The sequence below is a fragment of the Symphodus melops genome, assembly GCF_947650265.1.
Source record: "Symphodus melops genome assembly, chromosome: 10".
NCBI lineage: Eukaryota > Metazoa > Chordata > Actinopteri > Labriformes > Labridae > Symphodus > Symphodus melops.
The window spans coordinates 1,600,547-1,625,416 of NC_136700.1; the positions used below are offsets into that span (position 1 = coordinate 1,600,547).

Here is a 24,870-nt window from a genome sequence, read left to right on the forward strand (position 1 = left end):
CACACACACACACACACACACACACACACACACGGTAGGTTTCACTTCCTCTCTGTGGAGGAAGAAGAAAACGACGCTTTTCAGCCGAGAAACCACGAAGGTTGCCGAGGTGCCCGCGGGGCGTGGCTTCCGAACGGATGACGTCAAGCTGGAGAGAGAAGATCTCACTGCAACCGGAAATAAACACAACAGTAAAAGCTCTGAGATTTGTTTCATCTTGTTGATTCCTAACCCACAACCCTCCTTTTGGGAGTTAAACTAGATGTATATTATTAAAGAGTTTAAACTTAAATGTCTTTATTTTTAATGGATTAATCTGTTTAAAGTGCAACACAACGTTAAAGTTATTTAAAGTTACAACTCTGATGTCAGATTTGAAACTTTAAACCATTTTCGTAATAAATCAACAATATTGATAAAGTTTTGATAACACAAAAGTTAAAATAGACTTCCATCCACTATTAGGTCATTTATTTATTTTTGACTTTTTGCAAGATCAGACCTGCACACTCATTGGGTTGGGAGCCAGAGGGTGGTCGGTTCAAGTCCCGGTGCAGAACATAATATTGAAGTTGGTCTGGTAGCTGCACATGTGTGATGGAGCGCCACCGAGGGGCCCTGAGCAAGGCATCAAACCCCCGACTGCTCTGGTACACTCCCACAGTGTGTCGCAGCCCCACTCTGATATCTCTCCATGAATGCACGTCCACATCCTGTTTGTGCACGTGCGTGTGTGAGAAGCATGTCTCTACAATAACAGATTATAAACCAGCATTTCCCTCAGGGATTAATAAAGTATGTAAAAAAAGGGGGGCTTTTACTTTGAAATTGAGCGGAAGCTGGGTGTGTCTTATATTGGCAGACTTGACAGAGCTGAGGGTTTTCTTCACAGCAGAATAAACAACAATAGTAGTAAGCAGCAGAGTCGTCGCTCGGATTGTGGATCAAACATGGAGGAGAGAGAGGACAGCGCCCCGGTCAAACGGTGAGAGGGGGGGCTTTCATTATTCACCTTCTTTCATCTTCAACTTTAGAAAATAAAAAACCTGCAGCTGGGATCAGAATGCAAAGCGTGGATGTGTTTGATGAAGATCTGCGTGTTGAGTTGTTTCCTGTTAGTGTGAGATCTCTGCAGCAAAGACGGATTTGTAGATTGGAGTTTGAGAGCCTCTGTTTTGAGTTCACCGTGAAGTGAACAGGATTTATTTCAAGTCAGGAGTGGCATTCCTCCAGCATGGATCATATGTGAAGTGTTGTGTTTTTGTAGTCTTTGTTCATGCTTCAGTCTGCTCCTCGCTGTCTCTACGTGGAGCTTCAGTTTCTGCTCATATTTCATGGCCCACTTCTGTTTGTGTCCTGAGGTCAGGCTGGACTGGAACAACAAGTCCACCCTGGAATTTTCTGTCCAGACCGAAAAGACCTGACAGGCAGAGACAGGACTGTTTTTAATTGATTGAGATCAGAGGGCCCAAGGGCCAACGAGGAGGGGGAGGGGGGGGGGAGGGGCTCAGGGCCAACGAGGAGAGAGAGGAGGGGGGAGGGGCAAGGGCCAACGGGGGTAAAGCAAAGAGGCGCCGCTCCATAACAACCTCGCTCTTTACAACAGGCAGCAATACTTGCAACCACTCAGTGCGCACGCGCACAAAAACACATTACCTGTTTTTTTATTCTCCGCTGTATCCATCTGATCACATCTGAACTATATAATGATATCTGTTCATTTTGAACTTCACAACTTTAGATGAAAGTTCCATGAGAAGTTTGCAGACATCTGCTACATGGTCTGTTTTTGATGCAGGCTCAGGAGCCTCACACATCCTGCCAATCACAAGCAGGGAAGTTCACCTGGAAACCATGATGTGAACGTCCACATGTGACTTTGTTTTGGGTTGTACGTGAAAAAAAAAACACATGTCGTCATCCTCAGTCTGGATTGTGTGTGTGTGTGTGTGTGTGTGTTTGAAAGCGGAAGTGACGTGCACGCTTTGACACGCTGATCATAGTGTGTCACATAAAGTCTGTTTGTTTATGTGAACAGTTTGTTCCAACACAAACAAGGTCGGCTTCATCTCTTCTTCTTCAGACACGTGACGCGAGTTTGTCAACTCGCCGTGTACTATCGCTTCCTTCCTCTTTGGCTCCACGTGTTGATTCTCTCTCTCTCTCTCTCTCTCTCTCTCTCTCTCTCTCTGTCTCTGGAAGAGGACATTTAAGGACACTATTTGCTCTGGCATGCTGGTTTACCTTACACCACACCCCCACACTCTGTGTGTGTGTGTGTGTGTGTGTGTGTGTGTGTAACTGTAGTTAGTGTAGAAAGAAACACATACCGAACGAGCAGAGCACGTTCAGGGTTTCAAGGTCACACACACACACACACACACACACACACACACACACACTCACGCTCAGATTGAGCAATCGGAGCTGGATCACAGAATAGTCAAGCTTGTGAGGACACACTGTTCCCCGAAGCTCCTCCCAGCTCAAACACACACACACACACACATGCACAGATTTCTTCCTGCAGCAGTATAAAAGAAGAAGGTCGTAGTAGTTTTAAAAACAGACTGCAGCTTTGTTCAGTTGTCGGTTGATTTCTGCAGAATAAGCTGCAGACACTGCACACTGCACCTTTATATCAACTCTTCATCGTGAAGTGACTCCTCTGCTGTTTCTACATGTGACGTGACAGATGGTGTGCTGACATGTTATTAAAGCTGGAGATTAACTGCTAGGTACAGAGTGTGCGTGTGTGTGTGTGTGTAGTCACGTTATACACATTCAGATCGGACAGGTGTGTCGAGCTGCGATAAGATCGTTTGCTGAGTCCTGTAAGCGTGTATGAAGGATGTTTAGGATGTTTAGGACGTCAGAGAGCAGAGGAGGCCATGTTGTCTACACTGCAGGAATACATCAGGCGGCGTTCAGGAGTGTGCTTACCGCTTTTTGATCATTAAAAACAAGAAAGTACCCCACAGTGGGTGTAGGACTTCTATCTGCGTTGCCATGGTTACCAAAACAGGTTTCATTACAGAGCTAGAAGTCTGATTCACATGGTGAACGTTTCTAAACTGGATCACGTTTGTTCCGGTTGCTGCTTCAGCAGATTTAGTCCGTCGGTCCAGAATCGTTTTGAATCGAAAGTCGATCGAATCGTGAGACACCCCAAAGATCCCCCGCCCTGTTCTGAAGTGTTTCTCAAATACAGAAAACTCAAATCTATCGGGTCTCTGTGATTCTGTTCACACGTCGAGAGATGAGCTTCGACAGTGAGGATCAGAGGTCGACACGCTGCTGTACATTCAGGTTTCTCTTCTTTGTTCCCTTCAAGTGAAAGTGGGTCAAAGTTGAGCTGTTCTCACGTCCGTGTGTCTGTCAGCTGCTGCCTTACCGTCACAGCTCAGACGTTATTTTGGGACGTGCTCGATTTTGGGTTCAGAGTCACGTTTCATGTCTGAACGTTCCCGTTGTGTTTACTTCACTGTGCACAGAATATTTAGTTTTGTTCTTGGTTGTGTGTCCACAAACTGAAGACGGATCATACGTGTGTGTGTGTGTACGTGTGTGTCTCCTCACCATGTTTGTTTCAGTCCAAAGCAGAACGGGGGAGGGGCGAGCGAGGGAGGAAGGGGCGAGCGAGGGAGGAAGGGGCGAGCGAGGAGGGTCTGGACCGTCTCCCAGTAGCTGAAATAAATCACATGCTGTTCCTCTCTGTTTCTGTTTTGGGACATTTTTGTTTTGATTAGGAGAAGAAATGTGCAGCAGAGCTCGTGAACACTCGCTGATTCAGCAATAAATAAGCTCTTAATGTTAACAGACGAAGAGTGATTGATTGATTATTTCACCGTCAGGATGTCTTTCACCCGTGATGTCAGACTTTATTTTTTGTTTGTCTAAAAGAAGAAGAACTGAGAGTAAAACACAGGAAGCATGAATAAACCTCTTCCTCCTCCTCTTCCTCCTCCTCTTCCTCCTGCAGGAGCAGTTCGGAGCAGAGGAAGCTCCACTCTCGTGACGCGGCCCGCTGCAGGAGGAGTAAAGAGACGGAGGTGTTCTACGAGCTCGCTCGCACTCTGCCCCTCCCTCGACGAGTCTCCACCCACCTGGACAAAGCCGCCATCATGAGAGTCGCTCTCAGCTTCCTGTCGATGCGCCGTCTCCTCGGACCCGGTGAGACTCAGAGTGTCAGAAGCCTGTTTCATGCATCCAAAATCACAGAAAGTGTTTTTTTCCCTTCCGTCTAAAAAACAGAAGTCATCACATCTGAGCTTTATTTAAATCTGTTTCTGTTAAAGAAACCCAGGGCAGAATATAAAGGTTTATTTCCTCCATTTTTTGTCCTTTAGCTGAGTTGAAAAGTCGGTTTCTTATCTTAAGGGAGTTAAAGATAAACTCTGGATAATCTTTGGTCTTCTGTCTTGTTTTTTCTTTACAGACGAGGAGAAGCAGAACGAGTCTGAAGAGGAGGAGGAGGAGGAGGAGGAAGGAGATCTGATGGACTCGTTCTACCCTGACGTGTTGGCCGGCTTCATCCTGGTGATGTCAGAGAGGGGAGACATGATCTACCTGACGGAAAACGTCAACAAACACCTCGGCATCACGCAGGTACGTCGAAGCTCAAACTCAAAGTGTCACAACGAAGTTTAAAGCTGATGATGTTTCATGTTTCATGAGATGAGAATCGTCCAGGCGAGCTTCTTTAATAAAATCCTCTGCTGCACGAACGCTAATTAAAGTAACACAGTTTATTAAAAGGAGACACTCAAAGTCACCTGACGAGGTAGAGATGCAGGACGTGACTGCCTCGGAGCTGCAGGGTGCACGGAGGGAGAGCTCAAGCGATGAAGAGCGGGGTGCAAACACGGCTCGTCGTCCACATCTTTACAAGAGACGGCGTTTTTCTTCACTGACTTATCCAACAGTGATGACGTCGTCTCCTCGTCTGTCGATGGCGGCGTTTATTTTCGGACGTGGCACAGGCGAGAAAGTTCCAGATGGAGACAGAAGAAGGAAACACAAGTTGATGACGGTGTTTGTTGTTTGTTGTTTGTTGTTTGTTGTTTGTTGTTTGCAGCTGGAGCTGCTGGGTCAGAGTGTTTACGACTTTGTTCATCCGTGTGATCAGGACGAGCTCAGAGACCTGCTGGCTCCACGTCCAGGTCAGACACCCGCTCTGTCCTCACAAACAGACAGTCTGATTATATGAATTCCTGCAGTCTTTGAATGCACCTTTGTCTGATGCCACTTGGTTTGTTGTTTTCAGGTCTGAGTAAGAAACTGTCGGCTGCTCAGTCGAGCCAGAGGAACTTCTTCCTGAGAATGAAGAGCACTCTGACCAGCAGGGGGCGCACCGTCAACATCAAGTCTGCTGACTACAAGGTTCAGTACCAAACACACACACACACACACACACACACACACACACACACACACACACACACACACACACACACACACACACACAGAGGGTTAAAGTCCAGCCTGAAAGGGAGACAAGTTGGTCAGCCGTTTTTGGCAGTCGCCAAATCACGTCACACACGCACACAACACCCATACACACACATACAGCACAAAAACACATCCACGCACACACACACACACACACACACACACACACACATACAACACAAAAACACATCCACACACACCCACACACAGATCATGGAGTGTAACTGGAGGCGAGGTGGCCTGAGGGTTGTTGGGGCGATCAGATATGAAATAAGACCCGGTGTTTGACTTGACCTACTGAGACAGATCCTGCAGAGAGTTTAAATCCAGTCTCTCGTCTTCTTCAACACGTCTTGAAGTTCTTTTTAAACATAGTCACCGACGTGGGGCTGCACACTGGGATCGCCCCGGAGCGGGCGGGGGGGCTTGCTCAAAGGCCCTTGTGTAGTACGCCGGGTCAACTGGCTCGTCTCCAGCAACCTGATGGATATGACTTTGTTCTGCATGATGTCAAACCTGAGGGACTTTATTTGTCTCCTGTCTGAAAGTCTTGAAGTCTGGAACGAGAGAAGAATGAATCCGACTTCCTTCCTTTCCTGCAGGTTCTTCACTGTACGGGCCACATGCGTCCGTTTGGCCAGGGTTCCACGTCGCCCCCCGCAGGCCGAGTGATGACGCTGCTCTGTGAGCCCGTCCCTCACCCATCCAGCGTGGAGTTCCTTCTGGACACGCACACCTTCCTCACCCGCCACAGCATGGACCTGCGCTTCACACACTGCGAGGGCAGGTAAGGCTGAACGCAGAGTCCTCACCTGACCTTTTGACCTCTGTGAGAGGAGAAACGTCTCCTTCTGCTCCACAGAGACTTTGAGTCCTCCGTTGATTTTCCTCTTTCTCTCTGTTTCCAGGGTGATGGAGTTGGTGGGATATGAACCTGGCGATCTGATTGGCTGCTCAGCCTACGAGTTCCACCATGCGCTTGACTCGGATCACATCAAGAAGAGCCTGCACACACGTCAGTTTGAGTGCTGCTGTATAAAAGATAGAAGATATAAAACCTCAGTAGACAATCGATCGGCTCATGTGAATAGTTTTTTAAGGAATCTATTTTGAAGTAGGAGTCATGTGACAGTTCTGCTGTTGTGTAAATGTGGTTACTGTGAGTAGCAGAGTATTTAGTCGTTGCTTTGGTCCTTGAGTGAAATCTTTTCTCTTTATGTCTGTGTCACATGAAGTGCTGTCCAAAGGTCAGGTGAGCACCAGCTGCTATCGCTTCCTGACGAACGGCGGCGGCTTCGTCTGGGCTCAGACTCAGGCCACCGTCCTCTACAACAGCAAGACGTCTCAGCCCGAGGCCGTCGTCTGCCTCAACTTCATACTCAGGTACTTTCAGAACCAGAAACCGCAAATTAAAAACGACAGAAAGCAGCAACTAAATCTTCTTCTTCTTCTTCTTCTTCCTCTTCCTCTTCTTCTTCCTCTTCTTCTTCTTCTTCTTCTTCTTCTTCTTCTTCTTCTTCTTCTTCTTCTTCTTCTTCTTCTTCTTCTTCTTCTTCTTCTTCTTCTTCTTCTTCTTCTTCTTCTTCTTCTTCTTCTTCTTCTTCTTCTTCTTCTTCTTCTTCTTCTTCTTCTTCTTCTTCTTCTTCTTCTTCTTCTTCTTCTTCTTCTTCTTCTTCTTCTTCTTCTTCTTCTTCCTCTTCTTCTTCTTCTTCTTCTTCCTCTTCCTCTTCCTCTTCTCTCTTCCTGTGCAGTGCGGTCGAGCAGCCAGACGTCGTCTTCTCTTTGGAGCAGATCCGATGCCGCTCTCCGTCTGAAGCTGACTCTCGTTCCCCGGAGATGAAAACAAACGCCAACGGGACTGCGGACATCTGTGACGTTGACGTTGAGCTTCTGTCTCGCTCCGAGGACGCGTCTTTGAGCCCCGGCAACGCTTCAGCTCAGGGCGAGCCAGAGGAACTTCTTCAGTTAGCGCCTGTGGCCAAAGACGTCATCGCACCGGCGGCACCAGGTGAGACAGGAACACGTTTAGATTTACAGCCTTTGTTCTCTGCGTGCACGGAGGCGTCCAGACTCACGACATCACTCCAACTGTTCCAACTAACGTTTCACACTTCTTCGTGTCCGTCAGATTTTGTCGAGCTGGCGTTCTGCACTTCGTCCGATCCCGACTCAGCGCTGGAGCATCCGAGGATCTGTGCACCCCTCAGCTGAGACAGCTCCTGTCACCCATCTTCAACCTCCTGACTCCTCCTCCATCATCCTCCTCTTCATCATCGTCACCAGCAGCACCCGTACCTCAGCCGGAGCCGGTAAACACCGTCTCTCTCTCTATCTCTCTCTCTGTCTGTCTGTCTCTCTCTGTCTCTCTCTCTCTGTCTCTCTCTCTCACTCTCTCTGTCTCTCTCTCTCTCTCTCTGTCTCTCTCTCTCACTCTCTCTGTCTCTCTCTCTCTCTCTCTCTCTCTCTCTCTCACTCTGTCTCTCTCTCTCTCTGTCTCTCTCTCTCTCGATCGTTTCTTGATGTCTGTCGTCCTCCCTCAGAGCTGCGGAGACGACGAGGTGATGGACACCAGCCAGGTGGAGAAGTTCTTCGCCGTTTCTTCAGACGACGGTCAGAAAGGAGAAGCAATGCTGGAGGTAAGTTTGAATGATGATGGGATGAGGGGGCGGGGCTTAGTGTTGCAGGTCAGAGGTGTTGTCAGGTGTGAAATCAGGACGAACGTCTACATTGACTTTAAACTGCTGCGTGTTTGCGTTTCTCTGTCTGATCTGTAAAAGTGAAAACGGGGACAATAACCTCAGATTCTGTCTCGTCTGAAGGAGATGGACCTGGACATGTTGGCTCCTTACATCTCGATGGACGACGACTTCCAGCTGACCGTCCACAGCAGCGGCTCTTCCGAGGAAGCTGAGAATCCTCCGTCTGCTTCGTCCGAGCCGCACGCTGTGACGCCTGCAGCCGCGGTCGGGAGGAAACGGTACGTTCGCACATTGGATGACATCACCGTGTCCTGAGGAGTCATGGACGGTGATATTATAAACACATGCTGATGTATCTTACATGAACATATCCTGCGGGACTTTGAGGAAGACAAAATCATTTAGTATTTTTATGCTCGTGCTGATAAAATATTTCACAGGCTTCCCATCTTCTGTAAAATCTTTGATAATGAGATTAAATAACAGATTAGTAGTCCATATCAACCAATCAGCCGTCTTTATTTGAATGGCAAAGACCTCCCTCTTTGTTGTATTATCTGAATCCATCATGAGCACAGAGCGTCGTTCCTTTAAATAAGATGCATGTAAAGCTACAGCGTGTTTTGGTTCATAAACATGCAGCCGGTTGTTCGAGCCCTGAAGAAAAAAAAAGAAAATAACTTTATTTTTCTCACTTCTTTAAATCTCCTCAGACTCAAAATGTACGCTTTGTCCAGAGGGGGGCGCCACAGCTCAGCTCATGTTGGAGTTCGTCCTCCAGTGACGTGTCTGCATGATAAAATGATCGACTTTTTTTTAACCTGCCGACATCCTCGTGATTATTGGAGAAGCAGCTTTTAAAAGTTCACAAAGACGCTCTCGATGTGTTTTCTGTTTTTTGTTTTTTTTTCTAACCTGCTCGTCGTCTGTTTGTGTTTCAGGACTCACGACCCCGACGAGGAGATGCTGTCTGAGCTGATGACTCAGGACAAGAGACAGAAACTAGAAGCTTCCATAGAAGAGGAACTCCTGCTCAGCCACAGGATGCTGGTGAGTGAAGGAAGAGGGACGAAATGTGTCTGTCCACTTCCTTTTACAAACACACAGATCCTGAGCAGCTGTCAGAGTCGTCACATGACTGAATGAATAAACGTCTTGAACAACCATTTCCTGCTTGAGATGTTGACAAGATATTCAAGTCGCACTGCGTGATATTTTTTTATCTCCATCCCCAGAACTGTCTGGAGGAAACGGACCAATCCGATCTGTCCCTGCTGATGGGGTCAGGTGGGCGGAGCCAGCTGCTCACGGACAGAGACCCTCTGTTAGGAGGCGTTCAGGGACTCAGTGATACTGCAGGTAAAAGGAGTTCGTTTTATTTTATTTTATGAAGGCTTCTTATATCATTGATTCTGGCTGCACTCTTATCAGATTAAACTCATTTATTAAGCTCAGTAGAGCTCGTTTGATCACTTTTGAAACCTCCTCCTCTCGGCGAGGGTCAAATTTGAAAGTCATCGACCCGACCTCGACGATGATATTTAGTTCTGTGGATTAAAAGCACGTTAGGAGTCGAATATATGAACTGCTACTGTGGAGATTAACTTGCATGTGGGAACCGGTCCAGACGACCTCATCCTTATCGATGTCTGGATGGCGTGTTTAAAAACAGGCGTAAATAAAGATCTGAGCGTGATTTGAAACGCCGTCTCTTTGTCTCTCTCTCTGTCGCAGCTCTGATGTGGGACATGTTCTCAACTCGCCCGCCCGCCCTCTCGCCGCCTCTCTCACCGATGACTTGACGAAGATTCTTGAACGAAGGACGCGTCTGGACTTCTGAGAAACCACAAGAACCACAGCTTGATCCGTCTGCACACACCGTCTAACCCCTCAATGCGCACACACACAACAGGTCGTTTTCACACACGCACTCCTGACATTTTCAGCACGGCCTTCCCCGGAGTGTTCCTCCGTGTTGGATTGGGGCTCGGAGCGGGGAGGAAGGGCGCACGCTGGTTTGTGGGATGTAAACCTCTTCACCCCACTCCTGGATATTTCTCCGCTGTGTTCACACATCGGCTCGCTGAATGTTTCGTCCGGGCAGGAAAGCGTTGAGGTAAAGTCGGGGGCGAAAACATTTTGGCGATTTTACGTTGACCTTTCAGGAGGCTTGTGACTTTTTGAAATCCAGCAACTCAACACGCCGCAATCACTGATTTAAGACACCGCGTGGTCACCGTGGTAACCGGGTGTGTGTGGAGGCAGCAAAAATCTTCAAAGGTTGTCTAAACGATATAAACTTGACTTAACGTATCACAGCTTTCTGTTTCGATCACGTTGTGCAGAAATTCCCAGAATGCTTTGCCTTTGATTCAATCAATATCATCTTGTTGTCTTCCGAATGAAGCCCTCAAGCGAAGTACCAGTGGCAACGTTTCTTTCAGTGGCATATTTTCTAATCTTTTTTTTTAATATATATATATCTATATTAATATGTCATATTAATGATTTTAGCAGAAGAAGAACTTTGAGCTGTTCTCACTGTGATACCGTGAGTCAGCTGTAACCTCCTGTTACTTTTAACCATCCTGAGGTTTAATCTTTAATGTGTAGATTATCAGATCAGTCTAACCTACCTGTGTTATATCAGTTAAGTATGTTTGTTCCTGTGTAGTAGAAATGTAATTCAACACTATTATTGATGTCTTATTGTGATTTATGAGAGAGATGGATCGTGCCTCGACGCACCTACAGTGAATTATTGTAACGCTGCTTCGCTGCGTGGGATGTGGAGGACGCCATTTATTTTCTTTGTGTGATATTTTCTCAAACTGTCCGTCCTCGTCGAATCAGAAACAAAACTCTCGCCGCCTTTTTAATCATCACAAGAAGAGTCGTGTGATGACGACTCGCAGGATCTGAGATCTGAAATGATACGAAGACGTGAAAGTTTTTGTTTTTACTTGTAACATTTAATCTGTTTTCGCTCATTAACTGAATAAATCTGTTGAAACAGAAGCTGCTGTGTGCTCGTTGTTTGTTAGTCTTATCAGGATTAGCAGCTTGAACACCTCAAAAACAAGAAACTCAGTGTTTGTGTCGCCTTTAAAGACCACAGATGATGCCAAACACATGTTCCTCTAACTCCAACATGTGTCTCTAGTCTGTCTCCAAACCCCCCAATGATGAGAAAAGTCCATCCTCTCCGTCTTCTGCCTGCTCCACTTTTCAGTAAATGTGTGCTCAAACAGGCCGTTTGGAGATGTTTCCCTTCATGACATCACAAAGGGCAGTAGCCCCTCCCCCAGGTGGGTGACACTCCCACAGCTAGGTGTTTGTTCTGCCTTCTCACCGTGAACAATAGGACATGGAGCGAGCCGCCTCTCGCCCAATCACAGGCTTTTTTTTTAACCTTTATTTGTTATTTACTCAAATAAGAACGTCCGAAAGGTGTACGTATGTGTTTCTGTAGTTTCACTTAGTGTTTCAAACGTCAATGACAAAGCAGCTGTAGGTGGAGATGCTCTCGATCTCACCCTGCTGTCACGAGGTGTGACATCTCTGAAGTTCGAGCTTTGAGGATTTCCTTCCTTACCAACTCGGACTGTTTCATAACGTTAAGAATTGAGTTCTTTGTAGTGACAAAGCGTAACTCTGTGTTCCCTCTCTTCCCGTTTTGTAATTCAGTAACATCTTGTACTCTGTGGTCATCGTCATCTTCTTCCTGTGTCCTCAGTGGGGGGTTAAAAGGCCCGTGGTTACATAAGGACGGGTTTATACATGACTCAGGAGCTGCTCAGAGTTCAATCATTTCCCAACTGAGACATGACAGAAGGGAGGAGACACCACAAACACACACACACACATCTGGGAGGCTCCATGCAAAAGGCTAAATATAACACCAGATCTAATCAGTAGGATCAAAGTTAAGACGCCTGATTGGTGAGTCAAAGCTGGAAACGTTCTGTGACACATCTATGAGTGAAACTGAAACCAGTCCAGCGATGAGCGCGTGCACTGGTTGACTCCAGCGCTGGCATTGGGAAACACTGGTGTGTCTTTATCAATGACTTTTTGTTCCTCCTCCTCTGATTCATCTGACTGTAAACACAGCTGACTGTAAACTCCAGCAGCTCTTCTGCTTTTTTGTTTCTTCATCACTAGATTATCTAACCAGCTTCCTTCTGCTTTCAGTCAAACTGGACTGAACTTCTCAGACACACCCAGAGATTGAACCTTTTAATCACCCCTGCACACGACCAGTGTTCAGTGATAATTACAGGAATGATTCACATTTTTCTCAGAATGAAGACTTGAATCATCATCCTGCTTCTGTGGAAAAAAACCCTCCGCCTTAAAGGATGTGATGAGGACATCAAGCTGCAAGGACGAGCGAAAAAGAAATGTCTCAAAACATTCAGTCATCTGACAACAGACGAAGACGTGACACTAAAGCAGGGATGAAACCTCCGGACAAACACCAGTCAGATTAGCCACGCCCCTTCTCAATCACCCTCGTACAGCGTCCCTGCAGCCGGACCCTGAAGTCTCTTCTTCTTTTGCAGCTTCATGAAAAATAGACACCAAGTCTAAGTGTCTATTTCTATTCCCCTACAAAGCGACGTGATCAACCATTGAGTCGTCACGGTTCCTGTTTTTATTTGAAAAGAAAGCTGATGTGGTCTTTCTATGGCTGCTGGTGTGACACAGATACTGACTTGAAGATCAGTTTTTAAACATGAGAAAGCAAACTGGACCTGCACCAACCTGACGTTTGAAACCTTTATCAGCTGCGCCGAACAAAAACCAATATGTCCAGAAACGTTTACGGCTTTTTCCGACGTCTGAGAGTTGTCTGATTGATTGATTGATTGATTGATTGATTGATTGCAGCAAAGGATGGAGGTCGGATTCAAACCCGCAGTTCAAATTTCCATCACAAAAAAATAACTAACTTTAAATGAAGTTTCAAAATCGTGAAAAATGAAACACTAAATCAGCTCTTCCAGGCTGTGGGCGTGTCCATTTAAACATGCTGAAGCCACGCCCACTCACGCCAGTCTCATTGTTGCTATACGACCTGACATTGGAGCAGCTGCTCTTTTGGATCAGTCCAGCCTGACATGAATGAACCAGAATCAGGTTTGGACTCCAGGACACTGACCTCCTCATCCTGAACTAAAATCCATAATTCAGTCAAACAAAGTTGAGTTCACAGACTCACTCAGCTGTTTCTGCTGCATTTTGAAATCAGTCACAACAGAGACGAGATGTCAGAGAAACATGTCAACATTTAATCCTCATATAATTCTGTGCAATGTACAAATAATTGTTCAGTAAATATTACAATCCATATAATAATAATAATAAGATTAATTAGACATAAAATACATTCAAGGTGAGGGCGTGCGTCGCCCTGCGGAGGTCAAACAAACACAGCAAAACTTCTCAGTCTTTGAATCTGTTGAAGAGGGTTTTGGTCCAAAATCGATGTGGGACGAAAACTGTTATTTGGAAGATTTAAAAAAAAAAAAAAAAAAAAAAAAAAGCACCTACATACCGCACTGAATCCACCTGGGCGAAAGAAATCAGAACTATCTCATTTACATGGATGGAAATATTTGAACTTCACTCGCACAGTGAATGAACACACGGGAGTCGCTTTTCTTCAAGGCTGTTTGGTTTCCAGGCATATTCAAGTCTCTAAAAACATCGATCGTACCGTACGTACACTAAGGTTACCATGACAACATGCTCATCACACTGTCACCACTGTCCGTGCATCGAGCCGGCTTCAAACCCACAACACCGAACTCCGCAAGAAAAAAACAAAAACAAGAAACAATGCAATGAAGGCTGTTGCCGTGACAACATAGCAATCGTAGGCTTCACCTGGGAAGCCGCAATCGACCCCGTCACTGAGGGGAAGTGTGACGTCTCCAGAGAAACACTGAAAACACACACACACACACACACACACACACACACTCACACACACACACACACAGGCACTTACACCTTTAGATGATCACTGTCCTGTAAAAACCTCATAAACTCTAATATTTCTACAACATCTTTGAGGAACAAACTTTTTAAGATACAAGGTTTCACCCGATCAATAACTCATTTATAGATTCACTTTAGTCCCTTTTTCCTTCAAGGTTCTGTGACCTTAAAAAAACAGCGTCCAATCAGAGCTTATCATCTTGGTCTTGCGATTGGACAAGGCATCCCGATGAACTGCAGCAAAGCAGGAAAAGTGCCGACAGTCTCTTCAGGCGTTCGTGGTCAGACTGAGTGGTCGTAAAAGGCTGAGCTGCAGCGAGCTGTCAATCAAAACGTGACATCATCAACGGTCAACTGTCGTCCACCCATCAGGTGTCCTTGTCATCGGAAAGTGTGACATGTCTGAAGTCCCCGCTGCTCATCCTGTCTCTGGGACGGGACGTCTGCACCTCTTCGTAAGGGGGCGGGGGGTTGTCAGGACTCTGATTGGACAAGAGGGGGCGGTGACTGCCGTCTGATTGGTTGTTTGGACACAGTGGAGCTTCCTGAGCCAATAGGAGCTGCGTGGGTCCCGGCGCTGAGCAGGCAGGGAGGCGCTGCCCCCAGCTGCCGTACACCGCCTCCTCGTAGGAGGGCAGAGAGACAGGAAGTCCGTCCACCATCAGGTCCAGCTGGTCTGAGGAGCGTCGACTGCAGGGACACGGGAAGGAAAGAGTTAATGCATGAAAGAACAAGCAGGTGAGGCGTGGTCAAGGTGAGTGCGTTTTCTTACCTGTGTGACTGACACGGGGAGAGGCGGGACTTGATGACCAGACAGGCAGTGCTGGTGAGCAGGAAGATGGACACGCCCACCGCCGTGGTGGCCATGCTGGGCATCTGGTCGGCGTCTCTGTCGTCAGAGTTCATGTTTGGACCGTCTGAAGACGAGAGAGACAAAACGTCGAGTCAAAACTCCAAAACAAAAGACAGAAGATGCGAACAACTCGTGGAAGTGCAAAGTGGATTGCTTCGTTTTTTTAAACTGGCTGCACTTCCTGTTTTACTCCTCGTTGTTCCTTGTTTTATCCGCGTCTCGTACCTCGGCACCATCGCAAAGGAGGGTTCTCCCTCGAAGTGTTTTCAGAGGATTTAAATAAATAAAATGATGATGATGATGATGAAAACTCATAAATGTTTTAAAATGATGACGGATGATTCTGATCCTTCTTCCATTCAGAAAGATTTACATCTGAGCCGATTCCATCACAGCCAGCTGGTTTTGGTTTGAGATTCCAGTTCAGGCTTTTTTTGTGTGGAAACCGAAGACGCTTGCTGTGCGCTGCTCTAAAAACCACTGAAGGAAGAGAAGGACGACGGTTCACAATGTAACGTTCAACATGCTCGTCGATGTTAAGACACGATGATGAGTGGACCTTTAAACTCATCAGGAGGTCAAACAACACACACAGAACTGGAGCTCAAAGAAAGCTCCACCTGCAGCGACACCGTCCTCGGTTTCCTCAGCGGAAACAGACGATGAAATAACAGATCAATGAGCGGCAGGTTTGCGTGTCGGTGTGGTTTCTTTTTTTTTGCCCGTGACTGTGACTGTGACTGTGTGCAGAACATTTCCATGAGGCTCTGACAGCGTTGTCACAGAGGAAGTGTTTATTGGTGATTATGGTGGCTTCAACCGCTTCCTCGTTCTGCGCTCTCGCTTTGAGACAGAGGAAGTCAGATCTGCTTTAAAGAGAGGAAGGCAAACACGTCCGCCTGAGTCTGTAAGTAGGTCAAAGGACCAACCCCGATACGATGCGATGCACCCCGATACGATACGATACACTGAAGAGTCCCCTCAGGAAAATCTGTCTTTGACTCACAGCGCTGCAAACATTCAGATTCATGTTATCTGATGCGTTTCGTTGCAGCGCTGTGACGTTAAGATGACGCCCAGCTCCACCCGGGATGCTTCAGAGACACGTCTGTTGGGATCATAGGGAGGATGAGTTTTAATCATCAGTGCTGCTCTACAAACCTCCACATGGCCTCCGTCTCAGAGTGTAGTCATAATACTCATCTACTTCCTGAAATGTAAAACAAGAAGGAACCGTCGGGAAGTGACGGGAGCTTTGTTATCATCTGGGTCACTGCAGGCGTGATGAGTCATTAGTTTTGTGATTTATTAAAAGAGTTGAAACAGATGATCAGAGTCCGCCAACACCGTCAAGTTCCCGGTAGCTCAAAAAGTCCCTGAATGATCCAAACTCATTTGGAAACAGAAAGAAAAGGAGCTCCGTGTTTCACTTGATCGGACGACTTTCGTGTTGTGAAAGTGTCAAAGATGAAGTCCGAGCTCAGTTTCCTTTTATGATTTAATATTGAAACCCACATTAAAAGACAACTCGGATGTTTGAGAGCAGCTGGTGCTCTGTGGGGACTGCCGAGGATCCCTTGAGCACGAACAGACGCTGTGACAGTGGAGCAGCTCACCTCTGAAGGGGACGCAGGTGGGGATCTGAGGCTTCCACTTCCCGTGAGAACACCTGGACACGCGGACCTTGTTGCTGATGTGGTAGCCGGGCTCACAGAAGAGGTGGATGGTGCTCCTCTGGTTGAAACCTCGACACGGCGACGGCTCGCAGCGGAAACCTCCATGTTCAGGAACCAGCGGGTGAGTGCAGTTATTCAGCCGGCCTGCGGACACGCAAAACACGAGGACGTCAACTTTTTAAAAAACTCCTCCCGAACCTCGACAGATTTACTGGTCCACAACAACAAGCTTCAGAACACGCCTCAGGTCTTCAATCATCTCTGACGAGGACTCTTCACTTTTAAACAGTTGTGCATTGTTTTGTAAAAACACATTTAAAACCGACCGGATGAAATTTGCTCGGATTTGAAATCCATCTCAAACCAGCACAAGTCAAATCAGAGAATCTGTGTTGTCCATCCTCGGTACAATCGGGGGATTTTATGGAGCAGCTTCTGGCTCGTAAAATAAAAGGGACTTTCCACCATGTTTTATGACGCTGTCCGATCACTGGGGCAATAAAATGTCAGCCCTAGAGTTTGGAAAGCAACGCACTACGCAGCCTTGACCCTGACACACAGATACAAGACCAAATAAACCCGACTGTGACGAGTTACAGTTAGCGCCTGCGTGTCTGTTTTCAGCGCTCCGTGAGAGGAGGAGCTGTGAGAGTGGTGTCGGGGTGAGAGGGTGACGGGTGGAGAGAAAGGGTGAGGCCGGTGTGAAAGGTCCCAAAGGTGATGTTATCACTGTAAACAAAGTCAGGACGTGCGAGTCGAGGCCTCTGCAGAGGGTCACAGGTCCCTGCAGAATATTTACACACCAGTTAATGCTGCAGACTTTAAGCTCCTCCCCCTTCTTCTTCACTGCTCATTCTGACATCCTTCTCTGCGCTGCCCAGCGGGACGCTTCGCCCGAGTCTTACCCACATCCTCTATTTCCTCACATTCAACCTAAAAGCTCGACGTCTGCAGAATGAACAGTCTGAACATGCACATCTCAAAATCCCTCACAGCATCAACGAGTGAAGTTACTTCTGTTTCTTTCTCCGGTTGTCTCCAACAGAGGAGCCGGCCAGACGTTAGTCACACAGTCAGAAAAAGGAAGTCAGAGACACATTTGGAGCAGCAGTTCGAAGAGGTGAAAAACGGAGCTGATAAAAAATCTGAACTTGAATGAAGTGGAGAAGAGAAGGCCGCTGTGATCGATGAGCAGGACTGAAAGTCACCGTGCATCCTGCACATGGATGTTAAAGTTCATGTGTTTCACATTCAGTCATCAGAAAGCAAAACTTTTGACTTTTTCATTATTACTGAGATGCAGCAGACCAACTTTAAATCCCTCTGAAGCGTGGATATACTCCTCAACGTTTTCATTTTCCCTTTGAGACTTACAGGAGACTTTTCATGCTTCCTAAAAAAGCACCAAACTGCTGACCTGAAATATTCATGCTGAATTCATTTCATAAATCCGCTAACGTCAGGAGTTCAAAATGTGCAAACAGCTTTAGTGAGTGCATGATTGTTGCATTGCATTGCATTGCATTGTGGGGGGGGGGGGTCACATGGGCTGTCGGGGTCAAAGGTCGTACCTGCAGTGAGGAGCGGGGAGGAGGCGAGGAGGAGGAGTCCACCAAGCAGACTGATGCGTCCACATGAAGACAGGACTGACGAAGACATCAAACTGGACTTCCTAAAAGACAGAAAAGAGACGAAGTCAGCAACACACACACACACACACACACACACACACACTCAATAAGTGTGGTCAAGTATCTCTAAAGAGAAGCAGAAGGTCACACCTCTCTAAAGTGTCACAGCTCTGCGTTAAGATCTCTGCTGGAGTTTGGTGAATCACGTGCTGTCTTTCAGCTGTGACACGTCTCTTTAAAGCAGAGAGGTCAGACGGCGCCGAGCCAGCTGGCGTCTCCGTTCACACCTGCGCCGCCTGTCCTGCTGCTCTCAGAGCAGCTGAAACCATTGAAGAGCTTCATGTTTGTTTGGCAAACAAAAAGCTGAAACGTGAACCACAGCAGACTTCCTGCCTGTGCTCCAGTCAGCAGCACGAATCAACAAACTGTTTCATTTCACTGCAGCCTTTATCAAATCCCCCAACGCACTTTAATGTTCAATAATACGGAAGCCTGAAGGGGACATTCATCCACTGTGGCACATGTTGGTTGTTTTCTAGAGAGCTTACATTTTTAGAGCTGGTTGAAAAACAATGTACTGATTTACGTCCTCTCAGGGATTCCGTGAGGAGTTTTCCGGGTTGGTTGATTTTGGCGCCCCCTGTGGACAAAGTGGGACGTGCCAACTTGTCCTGTACGTGTAAAAGTTTTCAGACAACAGTCTCTTTTCTTTTTTTTGGCATGCAAACATTTGAGAAAAGGTTGTTTTGGCAGCGTGCTGAAGTGTCTCCTTGTCTGACACCGAGAAATAAATAAATTATGTTGGTTTTTTAGGTCATGAAGAAACATCGGTGTTAATTTCAGTTTGTCTTATATCAATAACTTCAGACATATTTCCTGCTTCGATGTCAATACTCAAAATGTTCCTCTGCATACAAATAACAACAACGATTCACGACTTTACTGTTATTTAACGTAAAACTCTGACATAAGAGGAGATTTCAATCTGACACTTTGGTAACACCGTATAACAATCGATGTTATCAAACCTTTTTGCAGCATGTAAAAACCTGACATGACCTCAAAACTTTCCGCGAACAGATAGTGAAACTCTTATCTCCCACAGTTCACAGTTTCAACACTGACCAGAGAGACAGCTGGCAGCACTGCGGCCGAGCAGCACCGACACAAGCCGAGCACCACAACAACACCAAGCTGCGTCTGCAGATGACTTACAGCAGCCTGTCTCAGACGCACACTTCCTGTCAGAGAGCCGACCTCTGCCACCGAGGCGCCGTAAATGCCACGGTGAGTGTGGAGGTGTTTAAGGAGCATTTATCTCACGAGATAACAGTCATCTGTGGAGCAGCGAGGGACGGGCCCCCGCCTCAGTGTGCCAGGAGGGCACGCAATCAAACAGGGATCCGACATTACACACACACACGCACACACACACACACACACACGCGCACAGATCTGTGTGTGTGACCACAGTCTGCGTGGGAGATCGGGCTCTTAGTCATCGCTCCGCTCGCTGAGATATTAGAACTTCTGCTGTAACATTTGTCGAGCTGGAAGCAGGAATATTATGTCAACACAAATATTCTCCCTAACTCGTCCTGAGAGGACGGCACGCTGCGACGGACATCTTTATAGTCCACAAAGAAAGGCCGTGACATGCATGGCTGCAGGGCTTCACTCTGACCACCTCACCTTTTCACCATTAAAGAGTCGTGTTGAAAGATGTGACGCATCAACGCCGACACAGTTTGAGGATCACTACTATGAGAGGAATGTCACTTTTCCCTCTGATATCTGCTCCGCTGCAGGACGAGCACAGAATATAAAGACCGACACTACAAGTGTGTCAGTCAGATGACAAAAAAAATTACATGACATCCTTTGTGCTTTCTGGGAAGTATATGATGATTAATATCACAATATTTCATATTCAAAAATTGGTTCCCAATAATAATGAGTTAAATAAGATGACTGTTGTAATCAGTCTGGGAGAGGTCGACGCTCTCACACTGTAAGATGTTGAATCCATGATCATGGTATCAGTGTTGTTTTGAGTCATTGCAGAGCGTCAGTCATCTTTGATCAAACACAAAAGGGGAAAAGTTCAGACCTCCTCGTCTTCTCAGAAGGGACACGCAGCTTCTCGTTTTGAGCACTTTACCCCGTTTGCGGGGTCATTGGGCGAGAGGCGGGGGTCATACACCCTGGACTGTTCGCCAGCCAATCACAGGGCAGACAGTCCATACAGAGACAGTCACATTACAGGTGATTCAGAGTCAGCAGGTAACCTAAGCAGCATGTGTTTGGACTGTGGGAGGAAGCCGGAGAGAAGCCACGCCATGCAGACTCCACACACAGAGAGGCTCCTGTCAGACAGGGATTCAAACCAGCAACCTCCTCACTGTGAAGATAACCACTGAACCGAGTTTTAAACCCTACAGAGACATACTGGTGTCGCTGGTGGAGAGGTACCAGGTCACTTCCTGAGCACTGACCCTGACCAGGAGCACACGCCCTGCTGTACTGCAGATCCTCAGGTGTGGACACCTGGACTGTGGGCTTCATTTTTCTTCTCTCTCTTCTTTTAACCACAAGAGGATGTGTGGATGTTCAGTGTGGGTTGAGTGTGATTTGTTTTTGTTGCACACTTGGTATCTATGAAAAGGGGAATTTTGACATTTAGCAACAGGCCCTATTTTTTGGTCTGCAAAATGCACACGCGCCCTAAAAGTTTCAGAAGCGCTCGGGTCGATTGCTTCAGCCGACGGCAGTCTGCGGGCCGCAATGTCCGACAATCCGCAGACACACGTCTGATCCCGCCTGCTGACTGTAAAGTGAAAACAAACATTCAAACAGCCTCTGTGTTTATCTGACCTGCTCTGCAGTTTAACCGGAAGCTGTCATGTCTCTAACTGGTGATCAAACAAATATTATTTCGTGTTAAATGACGTGAAGTAACACTTTGCTGTTGTGACCTGCTGTGGCATTTACTTGGAAGCGTTTCTCTGGTGATGATGCATTTTCTGTCTTCAGCTGCAACATGGGGTGTGTTTGGTAAACACAGAGAAAGACATGGTGGTGTAGTGAAAGAGAAATATTGACAGAAAAAGCTGCAGGAAGCGTCCTAAACTGACACAGATAAACACGTATGACCTCTGGAGGTGCACGCTGACTCACAGTTTGTTCTCGGTGATGGATAAAGAGCTGATGCCCTCCACCCGCTGAACCACATCTGACAGTCTGTCGGGTTGATCAGTATCTGAGAGGTGACACCTGCTCTGGTGAACTCTGCTCTCTCTCTCTGCTCGGGTGATTTACCGCCGTCGAACAAGCAGGGACAAACCCTGCAGGGAAGTTAAGTTCACCCTGTGGACGTCGTGTGAGAGCCGCCGTCAGGAAATAAACACAAAGACGCTACTGGCCCAGGTGCTTTCATGTAAAGCTCCTTTATTAAGAAGAGGAATGCTTCTTAAGACTCCTGATTTAAATAAGCAAAAAGCTGCAGCTGATTTTAGAGGACTGCTGGACACATTTTGCAATATTAAAATACCACAATGAGGAAGAGAAACATATTTCATCAAGTCTCAGACCACACCTGCAAAACTTCCCCTTCACTTCCTACTGCGAAGGGGAAGTTTTATCTAAAAAAAAAAAAAGTGAATTTCCCTCGGGATCAATAAAGTATCTATCTATCTATCTATCTATCTATCTATCTATCTATTTAATAGAAGTGAAGACGCAGAAACAGTGTGCAGGATTAAGCAACATCAGATTTCTTCGTTTCCTTCCAAACGTGGGAATAACGTGGGAGACCTGCTGTGAACGACCTCACTCGACCTTTAATTCAAACTGACTGTGTGTTTGCACGTTTAGCCTCACCTGCACCTGCACCTGCCTGCATGTTGTGATGTGCCGGAGGTCTGTGGTGCTTTCAGCCACAACAAACACACAGTGGAAGTGCTGAGGCTGCATCACAGGGACGCAGGGAGCCGAGGGAAGCACGACTCAAATCACACAGCAACATGTTTTTAGCGTGGAGACGATTTTCTGTGTCGTCAGTCGGAGATTGTTCTGTCCTGATGAACATAACAACATGTCTGACAGATTACATGACTGTATATTAAAACAGATGGAGGAACAGCAGCCTGGAAGTGAAGCCCAACATTTAGAGCTCCCCCTGCAGGCTGTCAGCAGTACAGGTCATAAGACCCGCCTCCTCCATGTTAACAGATGAGACGTGAGTCAAAGTGTTCACACCTGGAATCTGTCATGGGAGGTTTTTTTTTTTTATCATCAATTATGTCGAAGGAAGTTTCACAAAACAGACGTTGAACTACTAAAGTTTGATCGTCTCTGCTCAGCTGATGATGATGATGAAAGTGTTTACTGTTCAGTTTAAATAAAGTTTTATTGAATGAAGCCTTCAACAGTCAGACAGGCGTTGCCGTGGAGATTCACACTTCTCTACCTCGAGTGGTGTCGCCTGAGGTAACAAACCTTCACAGCGGGGGCGGGGGTTCACACACACACACACACACACACACACACACACACACACACACACACATCCAGAATATACACACACACCTCCAAAACACACACACACACACACACGCACGCACACACACACACACACACACACACACACACACACACACACACACACACACACACACACACACACACCCAAAACACACACAGACACACACATCAAGAACACACACACACACACTGTCAGTCATACCTGTCTACCCCCCCACCAGAGACCGTATAGAGACTCAGTGAACCCTGGACCCCCACCAGAGACCGTATAGAGCCTCAGTGAACCCTGGACCCCCACCAGAGACCGTATAGAGACTCAGTGAACCCTGGACCCCCACCAGAGACCGTATAGAGCCTCAGTGAACCCTGGACCCCCACCAGAGACCGTATAGAGACTCAGTGAACCCTGGACCCCCACCAGAGACCGTATAGAGCCTCAGTGAACCCTGGACCCCCACCAGAGACCGTATAGAGCCTCAGTGAACCCTGGACCCCCACCAGAGACCGTATAGAGCCTCAGTGAACCCTGGACCCCCACCAGAGACCGTATAGAGCCTCAGTGAACCCTGGACCCCCACCAGAGACCGCATAGAGCCTCAGTGAACCCTGGACTCCACCAGAGACCGCATAGAGCCTCAGTGAACCCTGGACCCCCACCAGAGACCGTATAGAGCCTCAGTGAACCCTGGACCCCCACCAGAGACCGTATAGAGCCTCAGTGAACCCTGGACCCCCACCAGAGACCGTATAGAGCCTCAGTGAACCCTGGACCCCCACCAGAGACCGTATAGAGCCTCAGTGAACCCTGGACCCCCACCAGAGACCGTATAGAGTGTATAGTGCATTATGTAGAAAGCTGCTTTGTTCCTCAGCAACACGAGAGGTGAGAGAAGCTTCGTGAGTTCACCATCAGGTTCCTGATCAGAGACTATTAGTCCTTTATCATCACGATGATTCAACTCTGCTCATCGGTCTTCTAACGCAGCAGTAAATATGAACACACAGCCTGATCCGCCATAATTACACACAAACACAGCGCTGTCGCTGCTCACACAATTAGTCTAAGCACGAATATCGACGGTCACATCTTTCACACCCTGATGGTGAGCAGTCAGTGAATAAACGGGATGAATGTCTCACCTGAGGGCTGGAAACAGGCAGCAGCGGTGCGACGGGGCAGAGGAGCGTCTGATCGGTCTGCACAGATCCTGGTTCCCGCTCCTGCTGGTTCAGGCTTTATTAAAAGAGGAGAGATGTGATCCTGGATCCTGCCGGTTCAGGCTTTATTAAAAGAGGAGAGATGTGAGTCTGGGTTTCGGTCCTCGCGCTGACGCTCGCTGCTCCTGCTCAGCAACAAGTAAAGACCTTTTCAGCCCTCCCGTCCTGACTCATCGATCAGCTGTGTTTGACACCGACCACACCGCCTCCTATTGGCTGATCAAGACCACCTAGTCCCGCCCACATGCGCGGTTTACACGCCCACAGCAGACTACTGAGACATACAGGTATTCTTTCCTTTATATCTCACAGGTGTTTCACTTTATCAATCCAAGAGCAGCTTTAGATTGTTGAATACGTCATTCATTCATCAGATGCAATTTTATCATGTGATCTTAGTCCCGATTAAAAAAACTAAAATGCTGCACAGAAGATATAAACTCCTGGATGTTTAGCAACTTGTTAAAGCCAAACACAGACCAGACTGCATTACTCAAAATAATCAGAGACAGCGAAACCGTCTGTTTGTTTTGGATTCTGATCTTTGAAAATCACTCTTAGCAGGCCATAATTTCACCCTTTAAAGAGCATATAAATGGACTTCAGCTTGTAAAGCACATTTCTAATCTTTTTTTTTCTTACCATGTGACGTCACACCCTGATGGCTGAGGTTGCTGTGTAAAGTGGCCTCACTAATCCCTTTCTTACAAATTCAAACGCAGCTGACCAGGGAGCTGGAGCAACTTGGGGTTAAGTGTCTTGCTCAAGGACACTTTGGGCATGTGGCTGCAGGA

The 24,870-nt window shown here is 47.1% G+C and overlaps 2 protein-coding genes across 4 annotated transcripts; one reads left to right on the plus strand and one right to left on the minus strand.

Moving 5' to 3' along the window:
• Window positions 1–860: 860 nt before the first annotated feature.
• Window positions 861–11,168, plus strand: hif1al (hypoxia inducible factor 1 subunit alpha, like). Its single transcript, XM_079354028.1, is given in 16 exon segments — window positions 861–985; window positions 3,983–4,173; window positions 4,439–4,608; window positions 5,078–5,162; window positions 5,267–5,382; window positions 6,054–6,238; window positions 6,360–6,466; window positions 6,687–6,834; window positions 7,203–7,459; window positions 7,580–7,636; window positions 7,639–7,760; window positions 7,992–8,087; window positions 8,271–8,428; window positions 9,092–9,200; window positions 9,386–9,509; window positions 9,885–11,168. Coding segments are annotated over 16 exon segments (2,028 nt in total). The 5' UTR covers window positions 861–950; the 3' UTR covers window positions 9,953–11,168.
• Window positions 11,169–12,008: 840 nt separating this feature from the next.
• On the minus strand, window positions 12,009–24,147 carry LOC306830529 (sushi domain-containing protein 6). 3 transcript variants are annotated; one of them, XR_013779973.1, is made up of 6 exons: window positions 23,999–24,147; window positions 18,257–18,357; window positions 16,626–16,829; window positions 14,929–15,073; window positions 13,711–14,846; window positions 12,009–12,530 (listed from the first exon to the last, which is right to left on the minus strand). XR_013779973.1 is itself a non-coding variant. In XM_079354095.1 (5 exons), exons 2-5 carry the CDS (start codon window positions 18,342–18,344, stop codon window positions 14,525–14,527), a joined length of 759 nt encoding a protein of 252 aa, XP_079210221.1. In that variant the 5' UTR covers window positions 18,345–18,357; window positions 23,999–24,147; the 3' UTR covers window positions 13,629–14,524. The 3 variants fall into 3 exon arrangements, 2 of the variants coding, with proteins under 2 accessions (XP_079210221.1, XP_079210222.1); XM_079354095.1 differs by lacking the exon at window positions 12,009–12,530 and having other exon boundaries at window positions 13,629–14,846; XM_079354096.1 differs by lacking the exons at window positions 12,009–12,530; window positions 23,999–24,147 and adding an exon at window positions 19,442–19,456 and having other exon boundaries at window positions 13,629–14,846.
• Between the last annotated feature and the right edge of the window lie 723 nt (window positions 24,148–24,870).

Excerpts from the sequence above, each read along its gene's own strand:
- LOC306830529 (XM_079354095.1), bottom strand. The coding sequence starts at position 18,344 with ATGTCTTCGTCAGTCCTGTCTTCATGTGGACGCATCAGTCTGCTTGGT. Across the intron at positions 16,830-18,256 it reads CTCCCCGCTCCTCACTGCAG|GCCGGCTGAATAACTGCACT; the intron begins GTACGACCTTTG and ends GCGTGTCCGCAG. Across the intron at positions 14,847-14,928 it reads TCCCCGTGTCAGTCACACAG|TCGACGCTCCTCAGACCAGC; the intron begins GTAAGAAAACGC and ends GTGTCCCTGCAG.